At 58.9% G+C, this 22964-nt stretch overlaps 7 protein-coding genes across 7 annotated transcripts; 4 read left to right on the top strand and 3 right to left on the bottom strand.

Annotated features, from left to right (window-relative positions):
• Positions 1-542: 542 nt before the first annotated feature.
• PG985_003906 (beta-ketoacyl synthase domain-containing protein) lies at positions 543-8278 on the bottom strand (the record flags this gene model as incomplete). Its single annotated transcript, XM_066823675.1, has 7 exons — positions 543-1403; positions 1480-2376; positions 2444-2728; positions 2785-6914; positions 6975-7098; positions 7166-7385; positions 7455-8278. 7 exons carry the CDS (start codon positions 8276-8278, stop codon positions 543-545), a joined length of 7341 nt encoding a protein of 2446 aa, XP_066686835.1.
• Positions 8279-8953: 675 nt separating this feature from the next.
• On the top strand, positions 8954-10019 carry PG985_003907 (alpha/beta-hydrolase; the record flags this gene model as incomplete). The annotated part of the gene is made up of 3 exons (XM_066823676.1): positions 8954-9070; positions 9154-9310; positions 9370-10019. 3 exons carry the CDS (start codon positions 8954-8956, stop codon positions 10017-10019), a joined length of 924 nt encoding a protein of 307 aa, XP_066686836.1.
• Positions 10020-10857: 838 nt separating this feature from the next.
• PG985_003908 (oxidoreductase) lies at positions 10858-11792 on the top strand (the record flags this gene model as incomplete). The annotated part of the gene is made up of 2 exons (XM_066823677.1): positions 10858-11299; positions 11383-11792. 2 exons carry the CDS (start codon positions 10858-10860, stop codon positions 11790-11792), a joined length of 852 nt encoding a protein of 283 aa, XP_066686837.1.
• An 823-nt stretch (positions 11793-12615) lies between these two features.
• PG985_003909 (uncharacterized protein) lies at positions 12616-14654 on the top strand (the record flags this gene model as incomplete). Its single annotated transcript, XM_066823678.1, has 7 exons — positions 12616-12745; positions 12922-13008; positions 13068-13190; positions 13254-13672; positions 13731-13899; positions 13967-14384; positions 14456-14654. 7 exons carry the CDS (start codon positions 12616-12618, stop codon positions 14652-14654), a joined length of 1545 nt encoding a protein of 514 aa, XP_066686838.1.
• A 346-nt stretch (positions 14655-15000) lies between these two features.
• Positions 15001-15753, bottom strand: PG985_003910 (dynein heavy chain; the record flags this gene model as incomplete). Its single annotated transcript, XM_066823679.1, has 1 exon — positions 15001-15753. One exon carries the CDS (start codon positions 15751-15753, stop codon positions 15001-15003), a length of 753 nt encoding a protein of 250 aa, XP_066686839.1.
• Positions 15754-17352: 1599 nt separating this feature from the next.
• On the bottom strand, positions 17353-19262 carry PG985_003911 (uncharacterized protein; the record flags this gene model as incomplete). The annotated part of the gene is made up of 2 exons (XM_066823680.1): positions 17353-18075; positions 18138-19262. 2 exons carry the CDS (start codon positions 19260-19262, stop codon positions 17353-17355), a joined length of 1848 nt encoding a protein of 615 aa, XP_066686840.1.
• Positions 19263-20061: 799 nt separating this feature from the next.
• Positions 20062-21939, top strand: PG985_003912 (cytochrome P450 monooxygenase; the record flags this gene model as incomplete). Its single annotated transcript, XM_066823681.1, has 2 exons — positions 20062-21123; positions 21196-21939. The coding sequence occupies 2 exons, from the start codon at positions 20062-20064 to the stop codon at positions 21937-21939; spliced, it is 1806 nt and encodes a 601-aa protein (XP_066686841.1).
• Between the last annotated feature and the right edge of the window lie 1025 nt (positions 21940-22964).

Raw genomic sequence — 22964 nt, forward strand, 5'->3', positions numbered from 1 at the left:
TATAACTTCTATATACCCAGATAATAACCTTTTTCCCCAGTCATTAATCTAACGACTTATCTTCAACGATCGGACAGATAGCGTGTCCCCCACATTCTGCCCACACTTGCCCGTCGTATAGCGTATCAGAGGGGGCGGGCCGTCTACCGTTCGCTCTTGCCCACTAAGTAAGTAACCTAATCATACTGTTGCAACGCTACGACCTGCTACGCCTCCAACCTGCCGATTGGTGGTGCTACGATGTGCATGCTTATTCGTGCGGCAGCACATACATACGGATGGGACATGAGATTGCAATACGCATGGCCAGTCAAGTTTGAGACTATGTACTCGAGATATCTGCAATTGATCAATTATGCACTCAATATACTGATTATCTGCAGTCTTGACGTGTGTCGCGGTGTAACAAATAAATCTAATTGGGGCCCGAGTGGCCCAGAACTTGAAAATACAGGACATACACTAACGAAAAGAAGAAACAAAGTACAGTAATAGAAGACACAGACCCCACCCCCGCATTCCTGAGCCCAACAACCAACCTCTCAACTCGCCGGGGCGGGCAGCTTGCTGACAATCTTGTCGCACATCTCGTTCAGCGATCTCGCATTGGTGATGTCGAGCGTGCTCAGCTCCGCCCCCAGCTTGCCGCGGATCCACCCGCGCAGCTCGACGGCCGACAGCGAGTCGAGCCCGTACGCCATCAGCGGCTTGCCTGGCTCGATCTCCGTCTCGAGCCGCAGCACTTTCGTGATCTGCTTGAGCATGAGCTCCACGCACGCCGCCGCCAGCGTCGCCACGTCCGCCCCGGAAGCCTGCATCGTCCGGAACGCCTTGACCGCGACGTCGTCGGCACTATTCCCACCTGCATTCTCGCCGTCGTCGATGACGGCGTTGCTGCCCGCGTTGAACAGGTAGCCGAACCGGTCCTCGCCCGCCAGGTCCGACGACCCGTCGTTGGGCAGCGGGAAGGTGAGGCCCGTGATGAGCTGGGCCTGGCTGGCGGCGTTGAGCGGGTTGGACACGTCCTGCTGCAGGATCGAGTAGGTGAGGATGCGGCGCAGGACGCCCTCGTTGATGGGCGTCCACTGCTTCTTGTCGAAGCGGGCCTCGTAGCTGGCGCCCTGCTCGGCGATGTAGCCCACGTCCTCGATGGCGCCGAGGTCCACGGCGTTGGCCGCCAGCCCTTGCCCGCGCCGGAAGTGCGCGAACGCGTCCAGGAACGCGTTGGCGGCCGCGTAGTTGGCCTGGCCCTTGTTGCCCACCACGCCCGAGATACTGGAGAGCATGGTGAAGAACTCGACCGGCTTGTTCTGGCAGGCCTCGTGCAGGTTCCAGGTGCCGCGCACCTTGGCCTCGATGGACTCGCAGTAGTCTTGGTGCGACATGGTCTCGTAGGGCTTGTCCTGTGTTTTTATCGTCTGGTTAGTATTACTGCGCACGCTGCATCAAGGTAGGTGGGTTGGATTGGTAAGTACTCACTCTCAGCACCATGGCTCCTTGAATGATTCCTGCAATACGGTGTCCACGCGCCGAGTCGAACATGCTCTTCACAAAGGCCGGGTCGGCGATGTCGCCTCGGGCCTCGCTGATGCGGCAACCATACGTCGCGCAGCCTTGGATAATACGGGCTGACGCGTCGTCGTTGGTGCCGCTACGGCTGCAGGCGATGATGTGCTTGGCGCCCGACCTCGCCAGGTGGATGGCAACGCTGCCGCAAAGCCCTTTGAGCCCGCCCACGATCAGGTAGGAGACATCGGGCTTAAGCTCGAGGGTGCGCAGAGCGGGTCGGGTGGGCACCTTGACGTCCTCGCCGTGGTTGGTAATGACAATCTTGCCCATGTGCTGTCCTCGTCGGATGTAGGCAAGGGCCGCCGGGACGTCCTCGAAGCCGTACGTCACAACGGGCTTGATCGAGCTGATGTGACGCGCTTCGACCAGATCAAAGATCTCCTTCAGCAGCTTCTCAACCAGCTCGTCTTTGAACTGCTTCGTGTACGACAGGTCGATGGCGCGGAAGGAGCAGTTCCTGTCAAAGGGTTCCATAGCCAGCGTGTTGCGGTCCACGATGTCTCGCTTGCCGATCTCGATCATGTTCCCGCCGTCTGCCATGATTCTCCATGAAGCATCCAGCAGCTCACCCGTCAGGGAGTTCAAGATGACATCGACTCCGCGGCCGTCGGTCTCGATCATGATTTCCTGCGCGAACTGGGTGGAGCGCGAGGAGAACATGCGGTTGGCCGGGATCCCAAAGTTGGCCGAGAGGAACTTGCGCTTGTCCTCGGTTCCGACGGTGACGAAGACATCGGCTTTCTTGTACTGGGCGAGCTGGATCGCCGCGAGGCCGACGCCGCCAGCAGCAGAGTGGATCAAGACAGACTGCATTTTGACAGACACGTTAGCAATGCTCGATAGGGGTTTCGCTCAGACATTCATGCTAACTTACCTGGCCTTCCCGCAGGTTCGCGAGGTAGTACAGCGAGTAGAGAGCCGTCATATACACCAGCGGAATGGTCGACGCCTCCTCGAAGCTCATCCAGGAGGGGATCTTCTGAACGCGCTCGGTGGGGGCTTGGATGCGGTTGATGTAGGTACCGCTGCGCATCACGGCCACGCGGTCGCCAACCTGGAACTTGCTGACGCCCGCTCCCAGGCGCTTGACGACACCGGCACACTCGCAGCCAATCATCCATTCGTTTTCGGGGACAATGCCCATGGTTGTCGCCACGTCCTATTGGAAACTTAGTATTGGAGACCACTGGAGTCATCATATATCGATTCACGTACCTTGAAGTTGACACCAACTGCCCAGACCTCCACTTCAACAAAGCCAGGCTCGACCGGGATCGGTCCGGCGTGGTTCTCAGTCCACGTGAGTTCCAGGGACCCGACGCGATCAGCGCGAATCTGGACCGTGGACTCGTTTTCATGCAGACCCTTGACGACGGTGCCCGCCCCTTCGACCTCGCTCTGCTTGAAGAGGTTCACCTTGGCGTCCGGGATGACCCTCTGGACCCGCAGCACGCCGTCCCTCTCGGCATACTCCTCCTCAGCCGTCTGCGCCTGCACCAGTCCGAGGATCTTCTCGATGGCAAACAGCGTGGCGGCGCTCGTGCTGGACTGCACGTCGAGCGTCGTGAGTCGGGCCATCGTGTCCTCGTGGCGCACGGTGCGGAAGAGGCCGTGGACCAGCGCGTTGTTGGGGTTGGTCACGACGGCCTGCGAGCCCTTGGTCACCCACAGAACCGGGCGCCCGGCGCTGAGCAGCTGCTTCAGCGCGTCCCACTGGCCGGCCGACGCGTTGACGAGCAGCGGCGTGAAGAGCTCGTCCAACACCAGCACGACGGCGTCGGTGGGGAGGTTGAGCGGGTGGTCCGCCGAGGAGAGCTGCTGCTGGGTCACGGTCCAGCCGGCGCTGCCGAGGATGTGCTTCATGCCCTTGACGAGTCCGGGGGCCTTGTCGGTCAGCTGGACGACGACGAGGTTCTTGGCCGTCGGGCCATTGGTCTCGAGGTCGCCTTGGGCTGCTTTGTGCAGCAAATAGTGGGCCTGGCCGTCGCTGTCGGTGAAATCCAGGACGGAGTCGAAGCCGGGAGTGCTCTCGAGGTGGTGGATCTTGCGAGCATTCCAGAAGCTGGAATCGGCAGATCGCATGGAGTCCTTGGTCATGACCAGGGTCATGGGCGCCGAGGAGACGGAGCTGGAAATGCCCTTGCTGTTCAAATCCAGGGAATCATCGGAGTGGACCGACATGGTGCTGGGGGTGCTGGACTCGGACATCTGGAACGAGTCCGATTCCTCGTCGCTTTCGCTGGCTGGCTCGGTCACGGCCCGGGCAATTGCGGACCCGGGTGCAGCTGGAGCCAGGAGAAGGTAGGCTCCCTCGGCCAGCAGCGGCTTCATGTTGGCGATGACAGAATCCAGTCCTACCTTTGGCTTCTTCGGGGCCTTCAGAATGACGAGGTTGTAGGAGGAAGCTTGGTCTAGGCCCAGGCCCGATTTGTCCGGAGTGACGAGGTGGAAGGCCGAGTGCCTGTTTTCCTCGAGCTCGGACTGGACAGAGACGAGCGTCTTAGCATTAACGGTGGCGAAGTCATACTGGATGTAGGCCAGCCTGGCGGCCATTTCGTCGGTTCCGAACCACACGGAAGTGGTGTCGGCCTCGTCGAGGTTAACCTCGAGGACTTTGAGCATGGGCTTCTTGTGGGCGATGAGGTCGATGACGGCGTGCAGCTTGCTGGGTTCAACCTCAGACGGAGCTTCGTGCTCCTCCACCTCAAGATAGGCCAGCTGGTCTTGGCTGAGAAGCGATACGTCGGGCTTCCAGGAGATGCGGTCAAAGGTGTGGGGGTCCGGCTTGGGCGGTACGTCGATCTTGACGTAGTTGAGCCCCTTGACCTCCATCAGCATGGCGCCCGTCTCGGGGTCGTAGACGGAGATGTCGGAGATGATGCTCTTGGCCTGGTCGGGGCGGCCGCGGCCGGTGTAGCCCGACTTGGCGATGGCGAGGCCCTCGCGCATGTGGCGGGGCACGCGGTTGATGATGGCCTCGTTGACGATGCCGGGCACGATGATGTCTTTCACCAGGCTGCGCTCGTTGGAGGCGTTGGCCGGCATGGCGACCTGCAGGCAGGCGTCGAGCACGGCCGGGTGGAAGGGGTAGTACGACTGCGGGTCCCACTTGGAGGGGGGCGCCGTCAGGTCGACGAGGGCGCGGCAGCGACGCTGGCCGCTCGTCGCCTCGAGGCTCGTCACCTTCTTGAAGGAGGGGCCGAAGCCCATGCCCGCGTCCCGCTGCGCCTTGTACCAGAGCGTGAAGGGCTGCGGGTGCCGCAGCGGCGCCAGGTCGGCGCCCGAGAGCTTCTCCTCGACGGGCGGCTGCACGCGGATCAGGCCGAAGCAGTGGTCGATGACGACGTCGTCGGCGGAGGTCGAGATGCGGAACTCGTGCCAGTCCTTCTTGCCGGGGACCCGGATCAGGGTCAGCAGGATGGTGGATTCCTTGTTCTCCTCGACGACGAGGGCGCGGTCGAAGCGCACGTTGCGCAGGTGGTAGGCCAGGTCGTTGCTGGACTCGATATCCTTGTCCGGGTTGAGGGCGGCGTACTTTTGGTACATGGCCTCGACCGCCATGGTGGCCAGTCCGGCACCCGGGATCAGGACGTCGGGTCCCATCTTGTGGTCGCGCAGCCAGGGGACGTCGTCGAGCATGAGGTGCTTGCGCCAGGTGGGGTTGTGCCACGAGGTGCCGAAGATCTTGCTGCCGATGAGGTCGTGGTTGATGAACTGGCGGAACCGCCAGTCCTTGCTCGCGGCGTTTTCGTGCCAGTACCGGACCGAGTGGTTCCAGCCGTAGTTGGGCAGGTCGATGATGGTCCGCACGGGCTGGTCCTTGTACCCGTTGACAACGGCCATGTCGACAGGGGCTCCCGCCACCTTCAGCCGGCCGGCGACGTCGAACAGGGACTTGGAGGCGGTCGCCCCGCGGGCCCAGGCGGCGGTGTAAGTGACATCGCCGCCCTTGGGGAGAGACTTGAGTATTTGGGACACGGGGCCGGCCAGCGCCCCCGAAGGTCCGATTTCAATGAGCATGTTGGGCGCTTCCTGGTTGGGCTGAGTGACCATCTGCTCCAGCGCCTCGTGGAAGCGCACTGGGGACACCATGTTTCGCTTCCAGTACATGGCATCTGTCGGCGTGGTCTCGTCCAGACGGGCGCTGACTGCCGACGAGAACATGGTGACGCCCGACGGCTCGGACTGATCCTTGACCGTGTATCCTGTGTCGTTGGAAAGCAGGGACTCGTACTCGTCGCCAATATCGTCCATCAGGACCGAGTGGTATGCCAGGTCTACTTGCAGCAGTCTGGCGAAATGTCCGTCGGCTTTGATGTCCTCGGCCAGCTTCTCCAGCTCCGACTTCTTGCCCGAGATGGTCAGACTGCTGGGACTGTTGAAGCAGGCAATCCAAGCGTGGCCCTCGTACCTTTCCAGATACGGCGCCACGGCTTCGGTCCCAAGACCTACAGCCAGCATACCGACTTGCGAATCGGCTTGGGACTTGTCCTGGCAGTTGACGGCGGCGCGCCCACGGTAGAAGGCCGCCTTGATGGCACTGGCGCGATCGATGAAACCGGCGGTGTACGCCGCCGCAATCTCTCCTGACGAGTGGCCGACGACGCTTGTGGGCTTGACACCCCACGACTCGAGCACGGCGATGATGCAGAGCTGCATGGCCGTGACGAGGGGCTGCGAGAACTCGGGCTGGCGCATGTGCTCGTTGGAGCGGGGCTCGGCGAGCTCCTCGACCAGCGACCAGCGCGGCGGGTCCCGGACGGTCTGCAGGACGGCGTCGAGCTCCTCGAGGATGGCGCGCGTCCAGGGGAAGTACTGCAGGAGCTGCTTGCCCATCTGGGGCCACTGCGCGCCCTGGCCCGTGAAGACGAAGCCGATGCGGGGCGCGTCGGCGCCCTTCTTGGCCACGACGAAGTCCTTGGCGTCGAGCTCGGCGGCGCCGCGCGTCGTCACGAAGGCCGAGTGCCAGAGCCGCGAGCGCCGCTCCGCCAGGGTGTAGGCCAGGTCGGCCAGGCTGACGCGGACGCGCGGGTTGACGAGGTGGTCGCACAGGGCCTGGATGTTGGCGTTGAGGGAGGCGGCGTCGTTGGCGGAGACGATGAGCGTGTAGGGGCGGGCCTCCTCGGCGGCGTCCTCGTACTCGAGGGATAGGGCGTCGTCGTCGGACGAGATGTAGGAGGAGACGTGGCGGGCGCGGTCTTGGGTCGGGGCTTCCTCGATGATGGCGTGGGCGTTGGCGCCGCCGTAGCCAAAGGAGTTGATGCTGGCGCGCTTGGGCTTGCCTTCGACGGCGGGCCAGGGGAGCATGGTCCGTGAGGCTTTGACGTTGTTGCCGACGAAGTCGACTGTCATGGGTTGTTAGAAACGTCATGCGCGAGGCGATGTGTGATCGGGCTCAGACTTACTCTTGGGGCTGGGGTTGTGGAAGAGAGGAGTGCCCGGGATGAAGCCATTTTCAATACTCAGGACCGTCTTGATCAGTCCAGATATACCAGCCGCCGGCTCGGAGTGACCGACGTTGCTCTTGATCTATGGAGAAACTCCTGTCAGTTGTCGATTCAAGGGGTTTGTCAGGAGAGATGTGCGGAAAACGTACCGAGCCTATTATGAGAGGTTTACTGGGGTCCCGAGTCGCGGCAAAGGCGTACCCAGCGCCTCTGACTTCGGTGGGGTCACCGGCCTGCGTGCCTGTTCCGTGGCACTCAAGGTATTGGGTATCGTTCAGATTGCTGATGCCGGCATTCTGGTACGCTGCCCGGATGGCGGCTGCCTGCGCCTCGGCGCTTGGGCTGGCGATACCTCCCGTTCGACCATTGCTAATAGCCCATTGTCAGTAAAACGTACCTCTGATCACAATTGTGATAGAAACGGTAATGTTGACGAACCTGTTTGAGGCCAGCCCACGAATAATGCCTCGGATGGGGTCGCGATCCCGGATCGCGTCCGCAAGGCGCTTCACAATGACACAGCTCACGGCCTCGGCTTTGACGTATCCATCGGCTGATACATCAAAGGTGTGGCAGTATCCGGACGGAGAATGGGCCTGCCCGACGTTTCCAGCGTCAATGACGTGGTCGGGGTTGAAGTACAGGTTGCTCGTGGCCACAATGGCCGCCTCGACCTGGTTGGACTGCAGCTCGCGGCACGCCAGATCCAGCCCCACCAGACTACCAGAGCAGGCGGTGTCGATGGTGATACTGGGGCCCTTGATGTTGAGGAAGTAGCTGATGCGGTTGGCCATGATGGCGCGGCCGACGCCGATGGCGTTGTTGGCGGGCCGGTCCTCGGGGTCGCGGTTCTGCATGTCGCCGTAGTCGGACGAGTAGGCGCCGACGAAGCAGGCGACGGGCCGGCCGCTGAGCTTCTCGAGCGGGAGCCCCGCGTTCTCGAGGCCCTCGTACACCACCTCGAGCATCTGCCGCTGGTTGGGGTCCATGGCCACGGCCTCGGTGCCCGAGATCTCGAAGAAGGAGGCGTCGAAGTCGGCCAGGTCCACGTCGTCGAGGAACATGCCTCCGGGCGGGCGCATCGTGCCCGGCTTGTGCGAGCCGTCCCAGTGGCCCTTGATGTTGAACCGTGAGGCGGGCACCTGGTTCGAGGCCACCTTGCCCTGCTCCAGGAACTCCCAGAGTTTGCTGGGGGAGTGGTTGCCGCCGGGGAGGCGGCAGGCGAAGCCTACGATGGCTACGGGCTCTTGATGGGCTGACATTTTGGGCGGGATGTGGGAGAGGAATGGGGGTGATTCAAGTGCTCAATGCCTCTATTTCTTAATCTATATATAAAAAGATATAAACCACTCGGAAGCTTTTGTGTCGATAGCTGGGAGACCCAAGTGGTAAAGAACAATTCCTCAGACGTTGATGGGCTGGTTGGCTGCTTGATTATTGACATTGCCAATGGCTACAAACATTATATATATCACGATCTTATCTTCAAGAATCGTCTATGGCTTCGATATCCCTTCTTGGATAAGCTGGATGACGACGATTGGATCGAGGCCAGAATGGAAGGCATTGTCATCCAGGTGTTGTTGCCAAATGAGGCAGGTTGCAGGAAAGCGTATCGCGGATGAGGCCCGTCCTGCAGTCATGATTACCTTGCCGCCAACCACATTTGTCGGCAGTAATCCACCCAGGTAAGCCTAGATGCCTAGACCGACGATTATACTCGCCTAGAGGTCTAGTCTATCTGTCATGGTCATCTCTAATGCATCACAATCTTCGCCACCTTTCTGTTATGATCCGAATGACGCCCAGTCGTTTGAATCTCCCAATCTGCGGCAAACCTGAGAACCATCACACCTTCGTTGCGCGAGTCTCCGACCTTATCGATTCCTCTCGTCTGTCAGTCTTTGTAAACGAGTTTTGCTATCCTAATTCCCGCCATGGGGTCCATATCGCGCTGCGAGACGGTGGAATGCAAGACTATCGATGGAACCATCATCCGCGGTTTCTTCTTCCCCGTGCCTGGTCCAGCACCAGCCATCATTATGTCCCATGGCGTACGTCTCTGCCCTCATCACAGTTGTCTTCTTGCATTTTGCTTGGGCCGCTATGGACTTCGCTTACAATTCAATGCATACAGTTCAACTGTGTCAAGGAAATGACCCTCCCCGAAGTTGCTGAGCGATTCCAGTCTAAGGGATATAATGTCCTGCTGTACGACGCACGAAACGTCGGTGCAAGTGGTGGAATGCCGCGAAACGAGCTGGACCCGATGCAAATGGCCCAAGACTTGACTGGTGAGCAGAGCCGCTAGCACTCTCCAAGCCGATCTACGTATACTTACATATTGGGGTAGACATCATCACCTATGCCACCGGACTACCCAGCGTAGACAGCCGCCAGATCCTACTCTGGGGCATGTCGTTTGGCGCCATGGTCAGCGGCTGTTGTGCCTCCATCGACCGGAGGGCCAAAGGGCTGGTCATGGTCTGCCCGCTGTTCAGCTTCGTCCGACCCGACAAGAGAAAGACGCTGTTCCCACAGCTCATCCGCGACCGAGTCTCGCAGCTGCGAGGCAACCAGCCCTTCACGCTGACGCCTTTCAACGCCAAAGGCGAGAACCCCGCAGGGATGGGAGGGTCGGGAGGTCCTGGTGGCATCGAAGCCTACAATCTCATGCAGTCGGCGACGGAGCTAGGCCACCCGGACTTCCGCAACCGCATTACCCTGCAGACTTACTACAAGATGGCCATCGCTCAGCCCAAGGAGCTGCTGAAGATGCTGGAGGACATGCCCGTCTTGATGGTGATCCCGGAGCTGGACGACATCTCCAGCCCCGAAGAGCAGAAGGAGGTGTTTGACTCGCTCAAGTCGCCCAAGACCATGTACTGGGCCGAGGGCCAGGGCCACCTCTCCATCATGAACGGGAAAGGGTCCGAGAAGATCCTGGAAGCCATGGAGGCGTTTTTCACCTCGGCGCTGGACAGCAGTGCGGGCGGGTTCTAGCTTACTATGTATTATACTTAGCAAAGAGACATGCATTTACCCAAACATGCCAGCTTCTTGAACGTCTAAAATGACTAAGATATTCAACACACCAAAAACATAAATCGGGTAATACCCAATACGCCGAGTGTACGAAGATAGGGGCACTGCTGTTTGCTGATGCGCGGGCGAATGGCCCTATGCACACACCCCATGCAGTGTAATGGCTTCATTATTAGATACGTTTTAGGTAGTCAAATTCCGGCTTACATAAATCGCAAATGTTGTTTGGCACGTGGCTCACGTAGGATTCGAGCCCATGAGACACATCAATTTGGTACTTGCAGGCCCGGTCCAGGGTACAGCCCCCTGTCTTTGCTGACACTGCATTAGCGCTGGTGACGGTGCAGGCGGGAGAGGCGGGCTAACATTCAGGCCGGCATCTAGGGATGCAGCACGTTGCAAATAGCCAAGACGGCCCGCCCTCCAACACGTTTATCATTTGTCACCCATCACATAATCCAGATGGCTGCATCTTTTGGACCCTGCATGATCCAGAAACGCCAAGGCGCCATCCGCAGCCCAGATCCTCGCACCAGATCTGCCTTCGGCTGCGGGTCAACCAGCATGGGCTTACTTTGCCGCCCTCCGATTGGCCGTCGTCATGTCGCCGCGACGAGCGCAAGACATTCTCATAAAATGAAATTCCGTGCAGTTACTGCTTTGCCGATGGAGCATGCATCGCTCATTTGTCGCCCCGCATAACCATACACACACACTCACTCTCTAACCCTCCATCTGATCGTCGTTCGTCACTGTCCCTGTTCCTATCCCCATTCCTCAGTCTCCAACACCCAACATGTCCTCCGCAAAGAAGACGGTCCTCATCACCGGGTGCAGCCAAGGCGGCGTCGGCGAGGCCCTGTGCCGCGTCTTCCACGAAAAGGGCTGGTACGTCTTCGCGACGCTGCGCAACCCCGCCAAGGCCGGGTCGCTGGCCCAGCTCGAGCACCTCGAGGTGCTGCCCCTCGAGGTCACCTCCGCCGAGTCGATCCAGACGGCGGCCGACGCCGTCGCCAAGCGCACCGGCGGCTCGCTCGACGTGCTCGTCAACAATGCCGGGCAGGACTTCGTCACGCCCCTGCTGGACGTCAACCTCGACGAGGCCAAGCGGCTGTACGACGTCAACGTCTGGAGCATCGTCGGGGTCACCCAGGTCTTTGCGCCGATGCTCATCAAGTCCAAGGGGACCATTTGCAACGTCTCCTCGACCGCCGCTTGTATGCCTTTTGCCTATGCCGGTAAGTAATCCTATCCTCATCTTATTCTCCTTCACGCAGGCAATGGGGCGCATGTGAGCTAACCAACACTCGATATGATGCAGGCATCTACCAAAGCTCCAAAATCGCCTCGCAGCGCATCTCCGAGGTGATGCGCATCGAAATGGCGCCTTTGGGCGTGACCGTCACGACGGGCATGCTGGGGGCGGTCGCGACGCCGATCCACGACAACGCGGGGGCGCTCAACCTGCCGGCCGGCTCCTACTACACGGCGGTCAAGGAGACCATCAGCAAGCAGCGGCAGGGCGAGCACAAGCCGGGCGCCGAGAAGCCCGAGGTCACGGCCAGGAACATGTACAACGACATCATCCGCGGCAAGGCCGTCATCTGGCGCGGCGGCTTCGCGGGGCTCATCAAGTTCCTGCAGGCCTGGATGCCCAGCGTCCTGATCCACATTGTCAACAATGACAAGGACTTGAAGGTTTTGGAAAAGGCGCACCAGCAGGGGCGGTGATTTGGTTCAGGCATGCATGGCGAGGATTTGGTCATTTCCTATTTCAATTTTCTGTACTTGGCAATTCCGGTAATAGATGGCGAATCTACTTCATTTGATACTTATCAGCACCATTTCTACCTTAAATCATGCTCCATTGAATTCGTGGTCGTATCAATGTGAGCTTATGTGGTGACTTTGTATCGAATCCCCTCGCTGAGAGAGATCACCGAGTCACATGTATGTAGAGTGATATACCACCATTGGTTCTTTAAAGCTGGTCCTTTAAATATCTGCCGTTTCTATTGCTAGCCTCTCTATCGAGTACCGCAAGATATAGTGATATAGATAGAGCCGAATGCAAATTATCACGTAGCATATCCTGTATAATGGGGCTTCTTGGTACAGTAGGTAAGAAGCCTGGGAGATGTGTTTCACGGTGAAAGACGGCCAAGAGTATTCCTCGTGCTAATGCGAAAAAGCACCCCATCGCGCTCGACACTCCAGGGTGTGTGGGGACATTACAGCTAGCCAATCGCAAGCCGATGACAGCGCCCGTCGGTCGGACGTAATATCCAACAATAGAATTGCTTATGTTGCGTTGCTGTTATTACCTGTTACATACACCCCCACACAGGTAAGCATGGAGGTATGTAGTCATGGAGGTCGCATTAGCCGTCCGCTGTCATGTTAGAGACGTGCCCTCACTGAATAGATGAATGCCACCCCTGCTGCTCCCAATGAATATGGTTCGAATTTAGAACCCCCCACCAGGCATCTCTGACCTCCGATTGTACCCTTAAGACATTTACTGCCAGCCATGAAAAGCGTTGCACTGCCCTACATGCCTGTGGCATGGCCCCAGTGGCCCCCTAACTCCGCCAGTGCCGACAGTGAGCAGTGGGTGTGGCAAGCGATTTGGGTCTCTACTACTGTCTTCTTTGCCTATGTCGTCTCACTTACCATTTACCGACGTGAGTAGCCTTGAAGCGCCAAATACCGCTACTGAAACTTGGTCACTTACTTATGAACCGCAGTCTTCTTTCACCCCCTATCCAACATTCCCGGGCCCCGCTTGGCAGGTATGAAACCCCTCAAGGCGAACGATACGCCCATGGATGAGCAGATTTGACTAACTGTGCTATACAAGCTATATCCTACATCCCCGAGGTTTACCATGATGTCTTCCGCGGTGGCAAATTCTTTCGGGCCATCGACGACATGCATGCGCAGTATGGTAAGGAGAGTGCCCCCCCTATGCCCTATGCCTGACCAATGCAATCTGACAATATGCAGGCCCCATCGTCCGCATCAACCCAGACGAGGTCCATCTCGATGACCCCGAGATACTTGACGTGATCTTTCCGGGAGCAGGCCGGAGAACAAACAAGCCGCCCGTTGTCGGGAAGAGGACTGGAAGTGGGTATCCCCAGGATTCATAGACCCCCTTTTTATGGGTCCGTCGAGCTAACAACCCGACAGCACCCAACTCGCTGGTAGCCACCGTCGACCACGACTTCCACCGCCGCCGCCGCAACGCCGTCAACGCCTTCTTCTCCACGGCCAGCATCCGGCGGCTGGAGCCCATCATGAAGGAGCAGACGGGCAAGCTGCTGGCGCGCATGGGGGAGCACGGCCGGTGGGAGCAGGTGGTGCAGATGCACCACATGTTCAAGGCCTGCACGAGCGACGTCATCAACATGTACGCCTTTGGGGAGTCCTTCAGTTTCCTGGACCGCCTTGACTACGGCGCCCCTTACTTTGAGGCGGTCGACGTCTTTTTCGGCTTGACCCATGTCTTTGGCCACTTCACGTGGCTGGCCGACTTGATCCAGATGGTTCCCGTATCGGTGGTGGCCGCTTTTGCCCCATCTTTAAAGGAACTGGGGGAGAAGCAAAATGTCAGTCTTGAGTCTTGTTACCCGTCAATAGGGTCGAAAGTGTGCTGACTTTGCCTAGTGGTGGATCGACCGCGTCCGAGACATTCGAAACTCGCCCAATCCAGAGAGGATAAAGACGACCATTTTCGAGGGTATTCTTAGCAGCAATCTCCCCAAAGAAGACAAGACAGACCAACGGCTTGCGGCTGAGGCCCAGCTGATCATCTTTGCCGGAGAAGGGACGACCGGTGAGTTGGCCGTAGTTGGTATATGCACGCACTTGGTCTGAAACTGTACTCATCGGAATATATATAGCCTACACCCTCAGCTCCGCAGTCTACGAACTCCTCTCCCACCCCGAAGAACTGCAAAAGCTGCGGGCCGAACTCATCCGGGCTATCCCCAACGCCGACGAGGTCCCCTCCTTCTCCCAGGTGGACGGCCTCCCCTACTTCAACGCCATCGTCCAGGAGGTCATCCGACTGCACCCGGGCGTCATGAACCGGCAGCCGCGCATCTCGCCCGACTTGCCCATCGCCTACCACGATCGTAAAACCGGCAAGGACTACACCCTCCCCCCTGGCACCTTGACCACCATGTCCCCGCTTACGACCCACATGAACCCCGAGGTGTTTGTGGATCCCTACGAGTTCCGCCCCCAGCGGTGGATCGACAATCCCACCATCGCCCGGTCGTTCCTGGGGTTCTCGCGCGGTTCGAGAAGCTGTCTCGGGTCAGTCGCTCTCTTTACCGTCCCTCATCATACTTGAACATGAAGCATGAAGCCGAACTGACGTCTTCTAGCATGAACCTCGCCCGGAAAGAGATGGCCATCGTTCTGGCATCGCTGTTCCGAAAGTATGATATCTACCGGGGGCAGGAAGGTCCAACCTTGGAGCTGTATGACACCGAGCGTGCTCGCGACATCGATCCATATAGCGATAAGGTGATTCCCGTCTCGGCCCCAGGTAGCAAAGGCCTGCGAGTCAGAATCAGAAATTAGGCATTATAGATACAAGAGAGCACTCCGATTGAAAGAGCTGGAAGCATGAGGTCAATTCAGCATGGAAATTCTCTCTGATTACTCGCGCGTCTTTTTCAATTATACATTCTATATGCAAGAAAACCATAGTTATGTGCCCAGCTGATAGATAGTCTTACACGTGATGCGTGTCAGTGTACAGTAATACACTGGCTTTTTGACACCACCACATCAACGCCCAGTAGACATGTAGTCTCACCATATCTATCCAACCAAGAATTCATCAATGTTACTACCACCTGCCCCAGAGCATCCATCATGACACCCGGCTACTGGGATGCATTAATCAAGTACAAATCTTACACATCTATATGAAAGCCGCCCCTTCGTCCCTGTCCTTGTGCTCCGGCAACTTCTTCATCGGCGCCAGTAGTCCGATCGGTACACAAACGGCGGCGGCGGCCAAACCCAGGGCAAACGCCCCCTTCAACCCTACCATATACGCGTCCAGGACGCCCGGGAGTGCTGCACCAGCGAAGACGTTGTGGATGTCTCCGGCGCCTGTGCCGAGAACATGAGACGGGTCGACATCGGGAGCGAGTCGGGGCAGCGACTGCAGCAGCTGGTTGGCGAAGATGGACTGTCCGGCAGTGATGAAGTAGGCGCCGTTCACCAATTGGAAGACTGTGATTGGTATGAGTATCTTAACAGGTGCAGATTGGTCATGCAACTTACAGAGGACGACACCAGTAGCGCGAGACAGATCCTTCGTGTCCGAAAAGCCCTGGACGGCAATCATTGGCACCTGGCTACTACCTCCAGCCCCAAAGCCAAAGATAACTTGGCTGCCCAGGTACCACGCAGAGGAGCTGTCGACATCGAGGCTATAGATCAGAGCGGACCCGACGACGGATAGGAGCGCGCCAGCGGGCAGAAATGGCTGCCAGTATCCGATCCTGCCGATCAACCCACCCGCACAGAGGCACCCGAGAGCGAAGAAGCAGACGGCCGGCAAGATGTTCACGCCGGACTCAATCGCGTTCTGCCCCCGGATGGACTGGAAATAGATGGGCAGGTAGTAAATGACGAGGAAATTGGGGCCGTTGATTCTGTGCAACATCCCCTCTCAGTCATTGAGATTCTCGGCCTGGAGACCCGAAGCTGGAAGGCATAGGATGGTTCACTTACAAGAAAACATATAAACAATTGGTCCAGACCACCCGTTTCTTAATGATGTGTATGGGTATCATGGCACGGCTGCCCTGCCAGATCTGCAGGGCCACGAAGGCGGCCGTGAGCACGACCCAGACGACCAGGCAGGCGACGACGGAGCCGTCGCTCCAGGGCTTCACCGTGCCGCCCCACTCCAGGGCCAGCGTGAGACTGACGAGGGATCCGATGATGACCACCAGGCCCGGGAAGTCGAGCTGGAGCGCGACGTCGCGGACCGAGGCGTGCTGGGAGACGGAATCTTTCGGCAGCCGCACCAGGAAGAACACCAGGATCAGAGCAGCCCCGCCGATGGGCAGGTTGATGTAGAAGCTGGTGTTGTGTTGTAAGCAGACCGCACGTCAAAGCCAGCCATTCATCATAGAACATAGCGGCGGAGTCACTTACCACCAGCGCCACGAGACCTGGTACGTAAACGCCCCTCCCACGATAGGCCCCAAGATAGAAGAAAAGATAAACACCGCGCCGATGAGCCCCGTAATGGCGGGCCTTCTCTCCGGCCGCGCGATCTGGTGCGAGATGACATAGCTGCCGCCCACGATGCCGGCGCCGCCCCAGCCGGCGACGGCGCGGCCGACGATGAGGGCGATGCTGTTGGGGGCGGCGGCGGCGACGACGCTGCCGACGAGGAAGAGTACCGTGGTGACGAGGAAGACGTTGCGGGCGTCGTAGTACTTGTAGAGGTTGCCCCAGAAGCCCGAGAAGACGCCGATGGTGAGGAAGTAGGCGCCGCCGTACCAGCCGATCTCGTCGAGGGCTTTGAACTCGTTGGTGATGCTGGGGATGGCGGTGGCGACGATGCCCTGGGGGTGCAAGGGGTTAGGGGTGTGTGTAGAAATCAGTGGTCGGAGACCAATTAAAACAGTGTCATACCAAGTCAAGAGCAGCCTAAACGCCTGTTAGTATCTATGCACTTTGATTGAAAGCGATCGTGGGTGTCAACAATACCAGAAAGGTGGTCATGAATAGCGCGGCAAGAATCAGTGAGAGGCGCAAAGTGCCGGGGTAGGAGCGAGTTTCGACGGCCCCATCGTGTGGTTGGCCGCTGTTGGTCTGGGGCTTCTCCTGCATGGTGCTATGTCGTTTGTCGCAATACAGTGGTGATGTACATAACTAACTCACTGCTTAACTGGACTAGGAAAAGGGGGTTTAGACAGAAAAGTCGATGTAATATAGAAGTGGCTCAGTTGGACAGACAGTCGATGGATCCCAGGGAAAGGTTGAAAGGAACAAGATTGAACGGGTCACATATCGTAGAGGGGGGTCGGGGGAGTACCGATAAAAGCCAGAAGGGGGTGCATCGGACATAGATGAATCAAGGAGGAGCCGAAGAAGCAAACTGGATCGGATACATAATCATAAATTACCATGCAGAGACGGGTCATCATTTGCCGACGGAGTGGATAGCCACACACCCTAGGCTAATAAGCAGACCCCTACCTCCCCTTGCTTGTATCCCATGGATTTTCAGATATTTTCGCCTAAAATGCTATTTTGAGACACGTGGGATCTCCTCGAGGCGCATGAAGCAATTGCGCGGCTCGTTGGACATGACCATGACCGACTCCTGCCCGCCCAGCGCCGCCGGGACCGGCCGCGTCTTGAAGTGCCAAACCAGCAGCACGATGCCAATCCGCAGTTTCAGATACGCCAGCCGCTTCCCATAGCACTGTCGCGTCCCCAGCCCAAACGCCAGCTGCGGCCCGGCCTGCGCGTCGAACTTGCCGTCGACGAGCCAGCGCTCGGGCTTGAAGGCGGCCATGTCGTAGGGGTCCCAGCTGAGCCGGGCCTCCTGCTGCTGCTGCGCGTTATTAGATTTGGTGGTACTTTTATTTCCCCCGTATCTTCGGGCCTCGTCGATCTCGAAGGGCGCCGTCGTCATGCTCGGCCCCGTCACGAGACAGCTGACGACGGTGCCCTTGGGGATCCGGTGACCCAGGAGCTGGGTGTCGACGATGGCCTGCCGGTCCACGACGGGCACCGTGTTGGCGCATCGCATCACCTCCTCGAGGAATGCGTCCAGGTAGGGGATCTGGACGCCCGTGATTTCTCCGATGTCTGGACTGCGCCCTTCTGTGACTGCGGCGGGATAGGAAGCGGTAAGTACTTCGCGGAGTCGGGCCTGGGCGTCTTGGTTATCCGCCAAATGCTTGACAGCCCAGCACATGGTGGTGCTGGTGGTATCGTGGCCTGCTACCACAAATCCAAACACCTAAGGACGGCTTTGTTAGCAATAGACAATAAACTCAATAGGGCCGATTGAATGATACTTACTTCGTCCATCATGACTCGGGAATAGTAATTCGGCTTGCGCCCCTCCTTCTCCGCGAGTGCCTTTTCCCGTATCACCATGTGATCGACGGCCGACTTGACCTTGCCGCCCTTGTGGTCCGCAAGTCTAGACACAGCCGCAGTGACCTCCTTTTCTAGGGCGGCCTCCTTGATCTTGGTCGCCCTTTTCACGCGCGGCTTCCGCATGATGTAGGCCCAGTGCAAGCTCGGCATCGGGCTGCCGTGGACTTCCATGGTCGTATGCGACAGTGTGATGGTGGCCTGGCAGAGATCGTCTACCGAAACACTCGGGAAAGCGATGGGGTCGTCAATTGAGCCCGTGTTTTGGAGTTTCTCGATTGTCTTGCTGTCGAGAGACTTTAGCAGTTCCAGCATGGGCTTGGAGCTGCTGTGGCCGAAGTCAGCGCCATACGAGAAGGCGTGGACGGCATCCAGCGTCTCCCAGTTGATGTCGTCGCGGGCGTCCCACGGCCGGCCGTTGGCGATGCGCGCCTTTTCGCGCCAGATGTTCAGCAGCACCACCATACTGCCGTGCATCACCGGCCCCGCGACGCTGTTCAGAAAGGACGTGGTCATGAGGTCCTGAATAAGACGGCGCTGCGCCCGCCAGGCGTTGTTGGTCTTGAGTAGCACATGGTGGTCGGGGCCAATACCGCTGACCAAGTCGCCCAGCGAGCTGGACCGGTCAAACTCCTTGCCGCGGTGTCCCAGCACCTTCTGGGCCTCCTGGAAGTCGGCGAGGACTACCTGGGGCCGCCCCAAGGGTTTGATGAAGACCTGAACCACGGGCGAGTCTAGCGCTTCGACCGTTTTGAGGAGATATGTCGTAAAGGTGCCCTGTTCCTTCGCTACGTGCGATACCAGAGCAGGGATATCTCCGAGAATCTTTCGCACCGACAGCCGATTGTAAGGGATGCCCCTCAGCGGCTTGGGGAGGAGTAGCCAGTAAAGGAACGGAAGTAGCAAAGCACCTATGACAAGCCTGCCGAAAGTGGTAGACGCATGGGTGGAGGCCAACTGGAGGTACCTCAGCCCTTGACCGGCTGAGTCAGTATGTACTGGATCATGCGCCGATGCTGAGGCTTGCAACTCGGGGCTGAAGTCCATGGCAACTAAGATGTGGCTATGGCGATGACAGGAAGTGTTCCAGGCTGTGCCAAGTAAGATACGCGTTGCTCTAGATATCTTGAAGACCGTTGTATCCTAAAGCATCCGCACTCTTTCGTGCTGTACTAACCGTCACTTCATCTAATTCACTAACTATATACACAAGGCCCGTTCTTCGCTGCGGGATTACAGGACATATGGTGCACAGGCTGAGATGCATGTCATCACGATCATTGGCGGACTCCTGGAAGTATTGGCTTTACATGTAAGAGTCAAGTGTTGAGGAGTTATGGTTCGTTGTGGTTGGCTGCGTATGGAATTGAAAGCCCCTGAGTGCGACGCGGACCAGAGTTGGCCCGCCCCACATAACGAACAAGCTGCAGTGTCAGCACCCTGACATGCGCGCCTGTCAGCATAAGTCCGCCGGTCACACCCCATACCGCCTGTAATACCCTAGCCACTCCCCATCGGTGTGGGGGCGCTGGCCACTTACACTCTGCAGGGCTGGAGTTCGGTGCTGACCATGTCGAAGCACACCATTGCACCCACCTAGCTGATGGTGCAGAATGACTGGTCTGGGTCCATACGGCGAGATCAGCTATAGAAATGAGCTCAGTTACTCGCAACGAACGAACGGCCGAGGCACCCAGGAACGGCTCACGTGTAAGACTAAGAATAGCGAATTTAGCCTCTCCTCCCCTCTGTCTCTCTTGTGCGTATTGCTCCGCCGCGGCTTCCATCACAGATCCTTCAGACCACACCACACACTTCCAGGATGGGGCTTTTCGAGACCCCGACCATGGATCAGATCCGTCAAGGGGTACTAGGCACCCCTGGGGGTCTCACCACCCTAGTCTTGCTTTTCGGCGTGCCCGCCCTGCTGCTCGGCGGGCTGTACTGGCTCGCCCTCCCGAAGCCCATCCCGGGCATCCCCTACCAGGGGCGGTCGGCGGGCCGGCTGCTCGGCGACGTGCCCGACATGCTGAAGCACATCGAGGCCAGCGAGGGCAGCTTCATCACGTTCCTGCTGGCGACGGTCAAGGAGCTGGACACGCCCATCGCGCAGATGTTCTACAGCCCCTTCCGGGCGCCCCTCGTGATCCTGGCCGACTACCAGGAGACCAACGCCCTGCTGCGCCGCAAGGAGTTCGACCGCTCGAGCAAGGCGGTCGAGCTGCTCAAGTACCTCGGCCCCGACCACCACATCCGCCAAAAGACCAACGCGCGGCACAAGGCGCAGCGCCGCCTCATCCAGGACTCCATGTCGGCGACCTTCCTGAACGGCGTGGCCGGCCCCACCATCCACCGCGGCGCCGTCAAGCTGGTCGAGCTGTGGCGGGCCAAGTGCGACATCGCCGAGGGCCGGCCCTGGTCCGCGACCGAGGACCTCGACCACGCCGTGCTCGACGCCGTCAACGGCTTCGCCTACGGGCCCAACTTCCCGCACAGCGCGCTGCGGCCCGCCCTGGGCGCCGTGCAAGGGCTCGACGCCGCCGCGATCCAGACGATACGCCGGCGCGCGGCCGCGGCGCCGGACCAGGTCGTCGAGTTTCCCCGGGGGCAGATGGAGGAGGTGATCCGCGCGTCCATGGACGTGACGCAGTCCATCAAGCACGTGCAGGGCAGCATCTGGCCGGCCCTGCGGTGGGAGTACGTGATCCGCCAGCCGTACATGCGCAAGGCGCGGCGTATCCGCGACGAGTTCATCACGAAAGAGCTCCGGGAGGCGGCGCGGCGGATGGAGGAGACGGCCAGCCAGACGGAGAAGTCGGCGGTGGATCTCATGGTGCGTCGGTGCAAGGAGGCGGCGCTGAAGGAGGGGAAGGAACCGGATTACTGTTCCAAGGTCATGAAAGACGAGGTATGCCCACTATTTTATCAACCCGAACACGCCCGCCCAAAATAACTCTCACTTACATTCATCACCCTACAGGCGTTCGGCTTCATCATTGCGGGTGCCGACACCACTTCCACCACACTGTCCTGGGGCGTCAAGCTGCTGGCCGACCACCCCGCGGCCCAGACGAAGCTGCGCGCCGCCCTGCAGGCGGGGTTCGCGCAGGCCAAGGCGGAGCGGCGGCACCCGACGGTCCAGGAGATCACCGGGACCACGGTGCCGTATCTGGACGCGTGGATCGAGGAGTCGCTCCGCATGGGTGGCCCGATCCCCATGATCGACCGCGAGGCCGTGGTCGACACGCAGGTGCTGGGCCACCCCATCCCCAAGGGTACCCAAGTCCTGTGCCTGCGCGAGGGCCCCAGCTTCGTGAGCCCCGGGTTCGCCGTCGACGAGGCGCGGCGGACCAAGCTGACCAGTTCCTCCAAGACGCTGGACATGACGGCCGAGATGGCCTGGGACGCCCACGACATCGCCTCGTTCGCGCCGGAACGCTGGCTTACCAGAGTAGGAGAAGGAGGGGAAGGAGGGGAAAAGGGTAGTAAGGAAGAGTACAACGCGAGCGCCGGGCCCCACCTGGCCTTCAGCGCGGGCGCCCGCCGCTGCTTTGGGCCGCGGCTCGCCTATCTGGAGATGCGCCTCGTGCTGACCCTGCTCGTGTGGAACTTTGAGCTGCTGGCCTGCCCCGAGGCGCTGTCGCGGTACGGGTCCCTCATGGTCATGACCAGCCGGCCGAGACATTGTTATGTGCGGTTGCGGCACGTGGACCTGACTGCATAATGCTTAGGTGCGCTATTATTAGAAGTAGAGACAGACAGAGAGAGTGCTTAAAATCATGTACCTACTTGGCTAGTCCCGACAAGTGAAGTCAGAGACTGTTCCTGCCTGTTCGGGAACATATTGTCGAAATTTGCATTTGTAACCTAAGCAGTATCATTTGTAACCCAAGTAATATCCAATCAGAAGCAGCAGAGATAATCGCGGCTGAATCCTACAGCCGGTTAGATATTTGCACCGATGATCTGGCCCTGATCACATGAGCGACGAGAGTACCCCGATACCTGCGCCCATTGTAGTAGCTGCTGACCGCACGGAATCGTTTTATGGGGCGACCACTCCCCCCACACACACCCACCCCCTTTTGCTTGTGTCTCTAGGCAGCTGCGCCGGCTGGGCCGAAAGCCAAGCTATTCTCGCAGCTCTTGGTACCACGTGTCTGAGCCCTGCATCGTGCAGGAACGCGCGCTTACCGCGCCTCGGGCTCAGCTCCGTTTACCTCGTTCTGACTGTTTTGCTCTAGCTGGCCGGTTGATGTCTTGCGAAGCCTTCCTCAGCTAGAGAGCTGAAGCTTGGCATACAGTCCCCAAATAGTGCCTTGCTGAGGTCAGTATCAATATCCTCTCCTGCCTGGGGGCGGCGGAGTCGCGTGGCCGTACTGCCCCTGAGCTCACCTACCACCGACGGGGCTCTACAGCTACCAAAAGCGGGGGCCATGGCCGTGTCCGATTCGTCCATCGGATGCCACGAGGCTTCAGCCAAAGGATTCCCGATCTTAGACGAAGGATCGTGTGGCTTGGCATCCCGGTTCGTCGGATCGCCCAATCATGTAAACAGTTGCTCTAGATTTCTCACCGTAGCTGTCAGCTGCTGAGACATATTCCTCCCCCCTTGAGCGTTTTCTTATCTCGTGAAGGAAGCTATCCGCAGTGCTAGAGAGACGGGAGGCCCTTCTCGGCCCTTGGATTACTATTTCGAGGATTGCGTCTTATCTGTAACCCTTGATGAAGGAGTGAGATGCTAGCAAG

This window comes from Apiospora marii (assembly GCF_038362585.1).
Source record: "Apiospora marii strain CBS 49790 chromosome Unknown utg000003l_segment0_segment0, whole genome shotgun sequence".
NCBI classification, from domain to species: domain Eukaryota; kingdom Fungi; phylum Ascomycota; class Sordariomycetes; order Amphisphaeriales; family Apiosporaceae; genus Apiospora; species Apiospora marii.